We start from the raw sequence: 12,344 nt of genomic DNA, 5'->3' as shown, positions 1-12,344 counted from the left end.
ACTTTTACAGTAATCTTTGCATTGTTTCAGAAGATCTTAAAATGGTTTAAATATTTTCCAGAGATTCTTTTCTTCTAGAAAATCTGTACTTTTGATGCAGCTATTTGATATCCAGTTGTGGGAAGGTGTTCCAAGGCCTTGAACGTTAGGGAAAGCATTTAGGGAACAGTGTTGCTTAAGTTACCTGTGGCCTGAGCTACTTAATCTCCAATTTGCACAACCTCCATTTGCAGCAAAATGCTGAGTCTTTCAGTAGTGACTGTTAATCAGAATAGCCACATCTGCTCTACTGGGTTTTCGTTTCTACAAAACTACTCTTGCTTCGGGGAAACTACAAATTTTACCCCGTTGGAAGCAGTGAGCAAATACCTTGCACAGTCAGCATTGGCAGGTAGATCACTGCTCTTTGCAGATTGAAAGGGAACTGAAGCCAGGTGACAGTTTTTCAGAATTATCTTTAAAAAGCAACAAAGCAACTCCCCCTCCCCACCCCTTATACTAATGAAGATGTGAAATGACTGTTTTGATTTTTGTTTTCTGATACCCCCTGCCATGCCTGTACATAATTAGTGTGCTGTTCTGTTGGCAGCTTGTCTGAACTGCAGTATCACACAGATAAGACTGATCACATTCACTGGAGCCCTAGTTGTTAGGACTAAATCAGAAAAAGTTGTCCTTTATTGCTGTATAGAGAAGCAAGCATTGATAGGCTTTCAAATTTTTTGTGGTTGGAGGGGTAAAGAAAAAGTCCTTTTCTTAGCACTTGTCACTTCAGTCTTCAAGTTTCATATTTCATGGTATGCTACATACAAATAAGGTTCTTAGATGCATGTGCTAAGATGACTAGTTGCTCTTTGTGGTTTTTTTTGTTTGTTTTTTTGATTATGTTTTGTTGTTATTTAAGTTATGTTGCCTCTCTGCAAAATTCAGCAGAAGTGTTTCAGGGCTCACTGTGGTGGTGGTAATGAGAGCTGGAAGGTTCAAGTTGTGGAGTTTGGGGTGTTTATTTTTTTAAAATCTAGAAGTTCACCTTCTGTTTTCTTACCATATTAAGACCACCCCAAAACTAACAAACAAAAACCAACAGAAAATGCCACAAACAACAACAACCAAGCAAGAAAAATTAAAAAAACCCCAAACAATAAAAAAACAAACAAGCACACCCTTAAAAACAAGCAAAAAAAATCCCCCCCACGAAGCGTGGCATTTATAAAGATTATTACCAAAATTACAGCTGCTGGCTGATACAAATTGAATAGTGCATCACATGAATTTTAATAGTGTTAGTGTTTGAATGTTCCGTGTAGTAAAGATGATAATGAGGAGTTAAGTGAGATGTTTTTATCTTCACCTAGTACAAGTTATCCTATTCATATGCAATTATGTTGCTGTTTTATCATATTTCATGTAATAATGTAGTGAATTGTTGTTTTTTTTTCAGTTTGTAGACAACGAACAATTACCAGTTGGCTGGAGAATAAAGGGCACAAGACAACAGAGTCCAAAAGGTAAAATGTACATGCAACAAAAGTTGTGTTGTTTGAGTGGGCCTGAGATGTCAGACTCTCTCCTTAGTCAACAGCTCTGCTTTTATTTTTGAGATAGGACAACAATAGTTACAGATTTTTGGCTGATGGTTCTGCATTCAACTCACAATTATGTTGTTAAATTACAGACAAAATCTGGTTTTGGCTTATCAGATTGAACTGATTATAGTATAACCATGTGCAACTGGATTCAGATTAGACTAGAGTTTGCAGATGCTCAAACATACATTCCGGTTATTTAGTGAAAGATGGTATAGAATTTTTACTGCTGAATAGCACCAGGTAAAATTTTGTACTTTCCGTTAACGTGGTCTGTCAGCAAGTTTGCAAGGCAGCATTGAAATTGAACTCGGAAGAGTTTAACTCTCTGGTGCTGAGGATTACTGGATATTACTTTTCTATAATGGAAATTGTAAAAGTGCTCATTTATTCCATTGGTGTTTGTTAATAGAAATTGAAATCCATAGCAGAGTTAAAATAACTAGGAAAATTAGTGGTAATGACTAGTACAGAAGTACACAGGGCATGATTACAGGCTGACGGGTAGCAGTAAGGCTGAGATGTTAAGAGGGTGGTTGAGGAGGGAATGATTTGGTTTAAGTTTCCCTTTAGAGTATTGCTTTTCTATGTCCTCCTCTAGTGTTGCTGGCGGATTACAGCCTAGTCAGTATTAAGCAGCAGGTTAGTTGTGTAAATGCTTCATGTGCCATTCTATTCTAGCTAACATCACAATTTTATTGTATTTGAATTTGAACGCTCTCTTTGTGTTAGATTTGATTTTTCATTTTAAGGTGACAACAGATGTTGTCAATACCTTTAAACAGTCATTTATTGGGATGGCAGTGGTAATGCAGCTTTCGTTTTTTGACATCAAATTTTTCAGAGTGGGAACAACTGCATAGATGGGGATTTAAATTATCATAGTATAAACCCCTCTAAAATCCTTTTATTTTCAAATAATCTTCCTTAGGCTGAAGTTCTAAGCTGTCATCTGTTGCTCCAAGGCCCTGTAATTTTAAAATTTTTTTGTTCTGTAGCAGTAAATGATATCTTCTCATCCAGAATGCTCTTTCAGAAGAGGATGTGTTACCATTCATGAAGGGAATTACTGCTTATGGAAGTAAGGAAGTAATAGGATGTTTTTGAGATTATGGACTATGATGTCCTCTTCTGAAGGATGAATTTGGAAGGGCCTCTGAGGGAATGACTACAAAACCAGTGATGTACTTCCTCACTGTTTTTAGCTGGCTAAAATCAAATTTAAGGACAGCTTTAGCAGGACTTCTAATGTTTTTCTGCTGGAAAAAAATAACTTAAAAATAGCTTAATAGTGTTTAGGTTTGAAAATAAGGATCAGTGGAATAGATTTCTAATGTAAGCAATTGATTCATCATTCTTTGGAGCCTTTAAATGGAAATAGGGTATTACTGAGCTATGTTTCCCAGTGCGGTAAAACACGTTGATCCTGGCAGTGTAGTGCTCATTTAGAGAGTATAATGGATAAAATGCTGTATTTCATGTTGTATGTTTATAATAATTCCTTTTTCTTATTTGTTTATATATATATATACACACACACAGAGATTCCATTTGAAGCTAGTGCAGCTAACTCCCTTGCTTCTCTTCCACAGCTTACACAGCAAAATTAACAACAATACTGAAGCAAATCTCAAGATGACCTCCATTAAAAAAGAGACCTGTTGTGAGCACGATGTGAAAAAGCTAGAGAATATTTGTCAGCAAAATTATTCAGAAATACCTGTGGAAGTTGGTGCAAAGTATGTTAATTTGCCTCAGACAGGCAGCATGCATAATTCGGAGGCTGACGACAAAGATCAGGTCTTAGAGACAGAGCCTGCAGAGGGGGTGCAGTCTGGAGACGTCTTTAAAAATGCTAATATTGATCAGATGCACAAAACTGGCAAGCAGGCTCAGAGAGGCTGTGGAGAAAACAATGATATTTGGACTCAGAGGAAATTATCATCAGGACAGTCTTTGAAAATGGGAAATACAAAACTTTCTTCAAAAGACACCAAGACAGATGGACAGGCAGCTTCATGCAATTCACAGAAGCTGAAGAGTTGCAGTTCTGTCTGTTTAATGGGTGAAAAGGAGGAAGGGGATGTAGTTCCAGAAAGTCCACTTTCAGACACTGGTTGTGATGCTTGTATATCAGATCTTGGAGATCGTGGGAAACTGAGCAAATGCCAGAGCAGTTCAGGGGATTCACCTGCTTTTGAGAAAGAAAGTGAACCAGAGTCACCAATGGATGTAGATAATTCTAAGAACAGCTGTCATGGGTCGGAGGCTGATGAAGAAACAAGTCCATTTCTTGATGAGCGAGATGAGATCAGTATGTCAAAATCCATAAACAAATCTTTCAGAATTCAGTATGGGGATGCTGAACTGGAGTCCAGAAAGCCACGATTTTCCTCTAAAGGCTGTGAAAGCTGTGATGAAGTAGATAATTCTGTTAAAGAGGATGGTCTGCATGCAAAGCCACCTGGGATCTCTCCTGCTCCATTATTAGAATGCAAAGGTGCAAAACAGAGTGTGAAGAGAGACTCTAAAATCACCTCTCACTTCATGAGGATACCGAAAGTTGAGGACAAAAGGTAGCATTCTGTCTGCCTCTTTATTTGTGTTTTCATGCCTGAAAATTTCCTCTTTGATAGCCCTTTGGAGACTGGATTATATAAAGAGTTTTGCAAAATGTATGGTAAGGCACAAACCCAACTTTAATGCAGGCCTGAAGTAGCTTATTTTTAATGGGATTATTTGCATTTTTAAAAAGAATGTTCTTGTTCAGTGCAATTTTAAAAAAAACTGGGAATTAAAAGACGTGGTAGGAAGTGGATTTTATCCAAGAAGTGATTTAAAACCCTGGGATTTTTGATGCTTGGAAATCAGTGGTGGTACAGGAATGCTTTATGGCGTGTAGCTTTAGCATTCATTCAGAATACTTGAGGAAACTGGTATTACCTTGATTTTTCTAGTTTCATCTGTTAGAAATACTGGATCTATTTTGTTGAAGCGTCAGTGTTACTAATGCTTTGATTGAAACAGACATGGAAAATTTCATTTTTTAAAGCAGTTGTAGAGATGTTTGTGAGGGGTTTTCTTCAAGCTCTCTTTTTGGGCTATATTCTCTCTTGCAAGAGAGAAGGGTTCTCCTAGTGATTACTCACGAGCATTGGAAGTAGAACCCCTGGGAGTGACTCCACATGCTTGATGTCATGTAAGGACAAAAGGATGATCTCTGAAGAGTTTAGATTTCAGTGGGAGCTGAGAAAGAGAGTAAAGAGCAAAGGACTAAGCAGAAACAAGAAGTCTGTATGTGCTGGTGTAATAAGCAATTATCTCAATAGCTAAAGCCCTTAAAGTAGGGCAACAAACTAGTTTTGCATATCTTTACTGGGAGGTCCATTCTGGCTGTGAGCAGCAGCACAAACCGTGCTTTTTAAGGAAATTAAGAGGGTAATGGAGGGCAGCTAACTAGTGTCATTAGCTTGCATATGATAAATTTTGAGTTAAGTAAGCTTAGGCTGGATTTAGAAAACAGAAAAAGGTAGCTCTTAGGATTAAAGAAATGCATTAAGATTTTGCTGAAGTATGTTAGTTTAAAGTGATGGGTTAGGGAATGTTCTTTTCACCAATGTAAATGAAATGCTATTTTAGCAAAGCAGCAGAGGTTGAGGCTTCTGTTTGTCAGTGCTGGAGCATCCTGTTACAATAAATCCACACTTGAGAAAGGAAGCATGCAGAAGTGTAACTGTGTGGATAGATGGAAATCCTAGCAATGCTTTACAGAGTAATTGGCAAGATAGTGTATGAAGCTGTAGAGAGATTATTTGTTCTTTTCTTTTGGGGACCTAAATGAGATAATGTCAAGGTTATAAACCTCAATACCATGTGAAATAGTGATAGTGTCTATAGTGCTTAAGGGGGCAATTAAAAAAATCTTAAAGCTTTCCTCTTGTTTTTGTTAGACTAGGTCTACAGCAGATAATAAAGTAGCTCAGATCTTGGCTTGGGGGGAAGGCAACAGCATTATGTCAAACAGGTTTCAGTCATCAGTAATGCTATGCCAGAGTTATCCTTTGGCTCTCAAGGGAGCATAGTGGGCCTGTACACAGTGTCATTCTGATGTGGCTATGCCATTTGTCTGTCATGGGCTGGGCTGGAGGTATTGTCTGTCTGAAGGTACTGGTATATACGTAGACACAGTGAACAGGTTGGACAGCATCTTTTGTCCAAGGATGGAGTAAGCTTGCAAAGGAGAATTCAGAGGTCTAAAGAGTGCCTCAAAGTGTAGGCTTTTAACTTGTTTTGCATTTTACTCTGAGAATTTCCTCTTGCATGAGAAACATATGGTACATTACATCAAAAATAGAGCAGATTTTTCTTCCCTGTAACATCTCACATCTATGCAAATATCTTTGACCATTAAAGAGAATTAATTAATCTGCTCTTGCATATATTTGAATTCTGCAAGCATTTGTTTTGGGCTTTTTTGATGCTTGAAAAATTTTTACTTGCAGGTATGGTATGCCTGACATGAAAAAATGCAACCTTACTGAGGATGGTTAAGAAGTGTGTTGCTTTTTTGTGGTATTTGTTTTTTTGTTAAAGAAGAGCTGTGTATGTCTGCATGCATACATTTGTTTTTTAACAGCTGAGAAGGGGTTGTAAAGGGTATCTTAACAAATGTACACCAATGAGTCTGTGTCCTATCTCTTGATAAACAGATCTTATTGGGAAAGAGCGTGGCTCTGCAGAGGGAAAACTGCTAACACTCTGCATTTCTGTGAAGGTGTCAGTAAACCTGCAGGGAAGAGTATTTGGGTAGACATGGAGTACTTACATGTGTTGTGGAGGAGGAGGTGGTTGTTGTGGTAGGTTTACCCCAAATAAAGCTTTAGCCTGGGGTCACAGCAGGGGCCAGCAAATAAACTCTTAGGAATGTAAAGTTCCTGTATATGTCTGTGAGGTCTTTCAGTGGAAATAAAATGTTTCTATGTTGATTTTTTTTTTTTTAACAACAGAAAAGAAAAATGTGAATACAAACCCCAGAGGACAGGAAGGAAGATTCCTAAATACATGCCACCTCCTCTTCCAACTAACAAGAAGTGGTTTGGGACACCAATTGAAGAGATGAGAAGAATGCCAATGTGTGGGGCTCGTCTTCCTTACCTGCGACCCTCAGCCAATCATACAGTAACCGTTAGAGTATGAGAATTCAGTCTGTTACCTGAAATTGAATTTCATGCTTAATTGTTTAATAATATAAAATGCCAAATATTAGACTTCTGACATTAGCAGGCTGTGGAAATCTTTCTTTGCTCTTTCTTGGGAACACACTGGGGCAAGTAATTTTCCTGAAAATTGACATTTCTGATGCACAAAGTTAGGATATTAAGATCCAGAAGAAATGTAATTATGGTTTTACTGCCTGTAGCCTGTTAGGTACAAGTAATTTTCTTCTGCATAGGTGTGTGCACTTCCTTGTTGTAAACTGGGAATTTAAATATATCTGCAGGTAAAATTTGTGCTTCAGCATATTAATGTTATATTTTAATTTTATTATTATTCTGGTTGGGTTCAAGATATATAAAAGGCTCAAAACATTCAAAGATATGAGAAAGACAATGAAGAGGAGTTTCCAACAGTTCTGCTGCTGCATTTTAGATCAAATCCGTTATATGTGCTTTTAATCGTTTAGAGTGGTATGTAGTCCAATTATTGTTGAAATAAAACCTGTGACTGAAAACATGTAAGGTTGTGGGTATATTGCAAACAAAATCAAAACATATTGGGTTTAAATGCAAGCTCTGAGGCAACTAATGCTACTGGAAGACTCTGTAGCATACTGACTCTTTAAGAATATCATGTTACTTATTTTTACCTTTCTGATGTTCCATGGACTAAATTTGCAATTGTGCTACATCTATAATGACCTCTCATTCTCTTCAGTATCAGGTTAAAAAGTGTTCTTTCTGCACATGATTATGATTAGATTTGAAACTACATTTTGAAAATATTTAGATAAAACTATATAGATACTTAAATATATAAATGAGGAAGTATTTAGCTGATAATTAGACAATAATTGCCTTTATTAACTTTATTTCATTGTGTTTCAAGAGGTCCAGTGATAAGGTGGAGTTCTGGAGTAAAAGAATGACAGATGGATTTTTTTTCTAACTGACTGTATGTCATGTGCATGTAAAAACAACTTTTTCCCTTTCCCAAGAGGGTGACTGTGGATGAGAGTTTTTTTTAAACTTACATTTTTACTTACTTTCTATTTCTTCTATTTAGAAATCTGAAAGTAGTCTGAGCTTTCCCTCTCTCTCTGCACCCCCCACCCCTGTATTGCAGGTAGATCTTCTGAGGGAAGGAGAGGTGCCTAAACCCTTTCCAACTCATTACAAAGATTTGTGGGACAACAAACATGTTAAAATGCCCTGCTCAGAACAAAATTTATACCCTGTAGAGGATGAGGTAAGAAAGTATTTACTGTGTAACAAAATTTCTTTACATGCTGATGAGTTTTCACTCCAATAGATAAACATGCTTAGTATGAAAAGCTGCATTCAGCCGTTTTTTAATTATTTTTTTTTTCATAGTAATCTACCAAGCCATTGATTTAGTGGTGTATGCATTTCTGTACTTAGATCCTCCTCTCCCCCTGCCCTGGAGCAATTTGAGATGCCAACAGATGTGAATAAATTTTTAACCACATTCTGATTATAATATTCTGCCAGGTATTGCTGATAGCTTGAGGTGTATCTGTCTGCTGTTTGGCTGAAAAATGATGGTGGAGAGGTTAGCATTCAGCCTCCATGATTTGTTGATCTGGTATTTTTTTTTTTTCATCACTGCTTGAGACTTTCCTGAAGATATGTACTGAAATACTTCAGATTGTGATGAATAAAACAAGCAAGTGTTCGTGAAGATTGTATAATGATGATAACTGGGCTTGAATCTGGAGCAGAGAATTTTTACAGCTTCTTAGTCTGTTCAGTTGTCAATTTAACAGATACAATATAAAAGGAATTTAGTAGACATTGCAGAGAGAAAGAATTGATAACATCTTTGTTGCCAGTTGAGCAGGATGTGTGGCCTCTGCTCTTGCGGTAGTCTCATAAATATCATTATTGCTTGTAATGGGCAGTAAGAGTTTCTGTGAAGGGGAAAATATCTCAGAGGGTGTCTTAAACTTGGGTTGGCACAAGAGTCAGCCACAGCAATATACCTTTTGTAGTTGTGCCCTGATTGTTCTTTGTATTACATTCTGATAATATTGATTCAAGTTTTATTTTTGAGTTGCAGATTTTATAAACTGGTCATGTTTTATCTGCAAGTTCCACTTTCTTCACAAGAAATTACTGAACATTACTTGTCCTTCTTGAAATGGCACAAGGAAGGGTGGTGTATATATACGAAAAGCTCCTTGTGAATTTTCTGCGTCCTTCAGTTAAAAAGCAACTCTTACGGAAGCAAAATGCAGTGGATTAGAAATTGCAGAAATACTTAACAATTACCCCAAATATTTGCTTTATTTTTAAAGAACTTTACAAATAAGGAAAATTTGACTTTTAAATAAAAGTGGCAAAGAAAACAATTATTAGTAAATATGTCTTTCTGTTTTGAATAACTGAAATCTGGCTTTGTTTTGGGCTTTTGTTTTAAAGAATGGAGACAGAACTGCTGGAAGTCGATGGGAACTAATCCAAACTGCCTTACTGAATAAATTTACTTGCTCACATGATTTGAAGGTAAGCTTGTCAAATTTGAAATCAAGTCTGTAGAATATACAGATTTGCAGATTGCATTGGGCTGGAAGGGACCCTGAAAGGTCATCTTTTTCCAACGCCCCTGCAGCGAGCCCAGACACCTCCAAACTAGATCAGGCTGCTCAGGGCCGCATTGAATCTGACTTTGAATGTCTCCAGGAACTGGGCTTTCTATGTCCTGTTAGTGATTCTGGCTTAGTCCTATTTGTTTGATCATATATCAAAAAAATGTAAAACTCTGAGCTGTTCAACAGATTCCCTGATGAGTTAAGGTTCTTAGTTAACGAGTCTTAAGTATGACCACTGAATTTATTAGCTGATTTTATAATTCACTCCATGCAAACCCATGTGTGTCAAGCAGTCTCTAATGGGTTGTGGTAAATGTAGCATGTATGCTCTTCCTGTAACCAAATGGGAAGGTCATGCACAGGTGAGAGAATTTAAAACAGTGACTGTTCACACCAGTATACTCCACTAAAATAGCAGCAGTTCAAACTGCTGACAAAAGTCTCTGAATTTTGGGAACTAATGCTCTGTCAATAACAGATCTCACTGTTTTTTAATGAATTGTGATTTGGAGCAGCTTAGAATTTCTACTATTAATTTTATGGAGAATAATGTAATTTAGATTGTACCTGGAAGGCAGGGAAGGAGATGGATGCAAAATCTGGATAAACTGAATGAATAAATAGTCCTCCCTTGAATGAATAATGCAACTTCCCTTGATAATGCTATTATATTTGTTAGGCTTTTTTCTTGATTTTTTTCAAGGTGCTTGTCATTGATTATGTTGTGGCTCTTAAAGTTTGTAAACTGGTAAAACTGTTGCTGAGGGTCTGCTTTTTGGGGATTTGTGGGGGTTTTTTTAGTGTTTTTAAAGAGAGCAAGCTTGAGTTGGGCAATGTTTATGTAGTTATAGGCAGATCCAAACATGCCTTCTATTGTTTTGGGCTAAGAGGAAAAAGTGCATACTAAAGCTTATCAATGCTAAACTTAAAATATAAGATTCAGTATCATGGACTTGCACTATAAATACAGTTGTATGGCTTTTGGTAGGCTCTGTGACAGGCTTTTAGCCACTAGGTGGTACTGTTCCTTCAAAAAGGGAATTTCATTTAAATGGTTTTTCTTCTTTTAGTAAGTATCTCTAGGCTTTATTTTGTTTTGCTCTTTCTCTAGGAGGCTATACTGAGATACAACATTGCTTATTCCAAGAAATGGGACTTCACTGCTCTTACTGACTTCTGTGAAAAGGTAAACCAGGTTGATTTTTAAAATAGGAAGAAAAGTAAACCACAAGTGACTACTTTGTCTATGTGACTCGATGCTTTTGGCTTTATTTCCCTTTTCAATAGTAAAGGTTTTGCAATCCTCATCTATGTTGACAGTTATTTGGCTGGTACTTCACCTGAAATTACACTTTATGAACTGGATTTATTTTAAACATGAAGCAGGTAATATGAGTACATCAGTAACAACTAAGGTTACTGAAGTTGAGAAATGCATTTTCTCTGTTTTATAATAGTCAGATTTATTAATAAATTAATATTTCCACTATACTGGTTTCTTGATTTATTTTTTGGTTTTGTTTACTTGTTTTTTTAAATGTGTAACTTTTTTTGCCTTTTCAAACAACGCTGATTTTATATTGCAGTGGTGTTTGTATAGACTATGGTTTGCCTGTCTGGCAGTAAGATTTAGCTGTATGCTGAGATAGTGAATTTAAACTGTATAGCCTTTGAAAGATTAGGGTGGTTTATATGACTGTATGTTACCTTCCTGGAGGAGAATGGCAAAGGAAATTTAATAGTACGTGGCAAATGCAAGTTGGACTATTGTTAACATCTTGACATCCTGAATGATGTCTGGAAACTATACTAATTAAAGCAGTATGGGAGATTAAATGAGATGTTGTATTTTTCTTTCACCAACTCCAGAAGTGCTTTTAAAACATATGTACTTGTTTTCTTGGAAGGGGCTTGCTAAGCTGTATTGATGTTTGGTGAAAACGAAATTTGATTTGAAGTTAATATTGTCAGCTATGCATGTTTAAAATAGATGTCTGCTTAATTCATGTAATTGAGGAACTCTTCTTTCTAATGCCTGTTTCCATTGCATGTAGGAACTGCTATTTCACAGACTTGGTTTTGTTCTGCATGCCACACAGTATAGTTATTGCTGACTGTTTCTATAAAAGTACCGCTGCTATCATATTTGTTAGCCATGAGAGCTGCTGTGTTCACCCTTCTTTGTCAATTTAGTGCTCCCTCCTCTCATCCATGGGGTGGGTCTCTTTTTCAGATTGTCATGGCTGGATTGTAGGGGATGTTGTAGTAACCAAAATTAACTTGGCCTGTTAACTGGTAAATCTTGTGTTATTCAATAATACATACTTACATTTTAAAACATTCTAATAATTTAAGCAAACTGTTTAAAAATATGAACCATGAAGGAACTAGAGTAGCACCTGTATTGCTGCAAATGGAACTGAGCTTGTCCTGATGCATTCGTACTGTGCATCTGAGAGTTTGGAAGCTGTGAATTAATAGATTCAAAGATCATCAGCCAGGGAGAGTAAGTAATATTGGCTGTTTCCAGAGAAGAGAGGAACAATAGGGAGATAAACTATGTATTGGGCATTAATCTTTCACTGAGAGTGAAAAGACAATTTCTGTCACCTGGAAATAATGATTTATTTGTGAGGTTCCTAGATAAAGAGAGGAAGGCTTTTTCAAAATGTGGGCTTTAGAGCAAGCTGAAGAGTGTGCAGCATTATATTAAATAGTGAAGCATTGTGAGACAGGGGCTTCTTATAGACCACAGGGGCAAAATCTTACCCTGGTTTTGTGTATTGAATATATTTAATTTAGTGAACGGAACATGTGGAGAGGATACATTTTGCAGAGAGGTTTAAATCATTATTAAAGGATATGTGAACTCTTCAAGTTCTCTATATTAACAAGATACCTGCTTTCAAAGAGTGTTTGCTTAAGCAGTC

The 12,344-nt window shown here is 36.7% G+C and overlaps 1 protein-coding gene across 1 annotated transcript in view; it reads left to right on the top strand.

Annotated features, from left to right (window-relative positions):
* PARG (poly(ADP-ribose) glycohydrolase) overlaps positions 1-12,344 on the top strand; it is a 63,586-nt gene that overhangs the window by 2,138 nt on the left and 49,104 nt on the right. Inside the window, exons 2-7 of the mRNA XM_054163924.1 lie at positions 1,442-1,508; positions 3,179-4,162; positions 6,593-6,776; positions 7,929-8,051; positions 9,245-9,328; positions 10,526-10,600. Of these exons, the coding sequence (XP_054019899.1) occupies positions 1,442-1,508; positions 3,179-4,162; positions 6,593-6,776; positions 7,929-8,051; positions 9,245-9,328; positions 10,526-10,600 (1,517 nt within the window). The remainder of the gene's footprint in view (positions 1-1,441; positions 1,509-3,178; positions 4,163-6,592; positions 6,777-7,928; positions 8,052-9,244; positions 9,329-10,525; positions 10,601-12,344) is intronic.

The sequence above is a fragment of the Dryobates pubescens genome, chromosome 8 (assembly GCF_014839835.1).
Source record: "Dryobates pubescens isolate bDryPub1 chromosome 8, bDryPub1.pri, whole genome shotgun sequence".
Taxonomy (NCBI): domain Eukaryota; kingdom Metazoa; phylum Chordata; class Aves; order Piciformes; family Picidae; genus Dryobates; species Dryobates pubescens.
The sequence above is the reverse complement of the archived record's forward strand: the minus strand, read 5'-3'. Positions and strand labels throughout refer to the sequence as shown.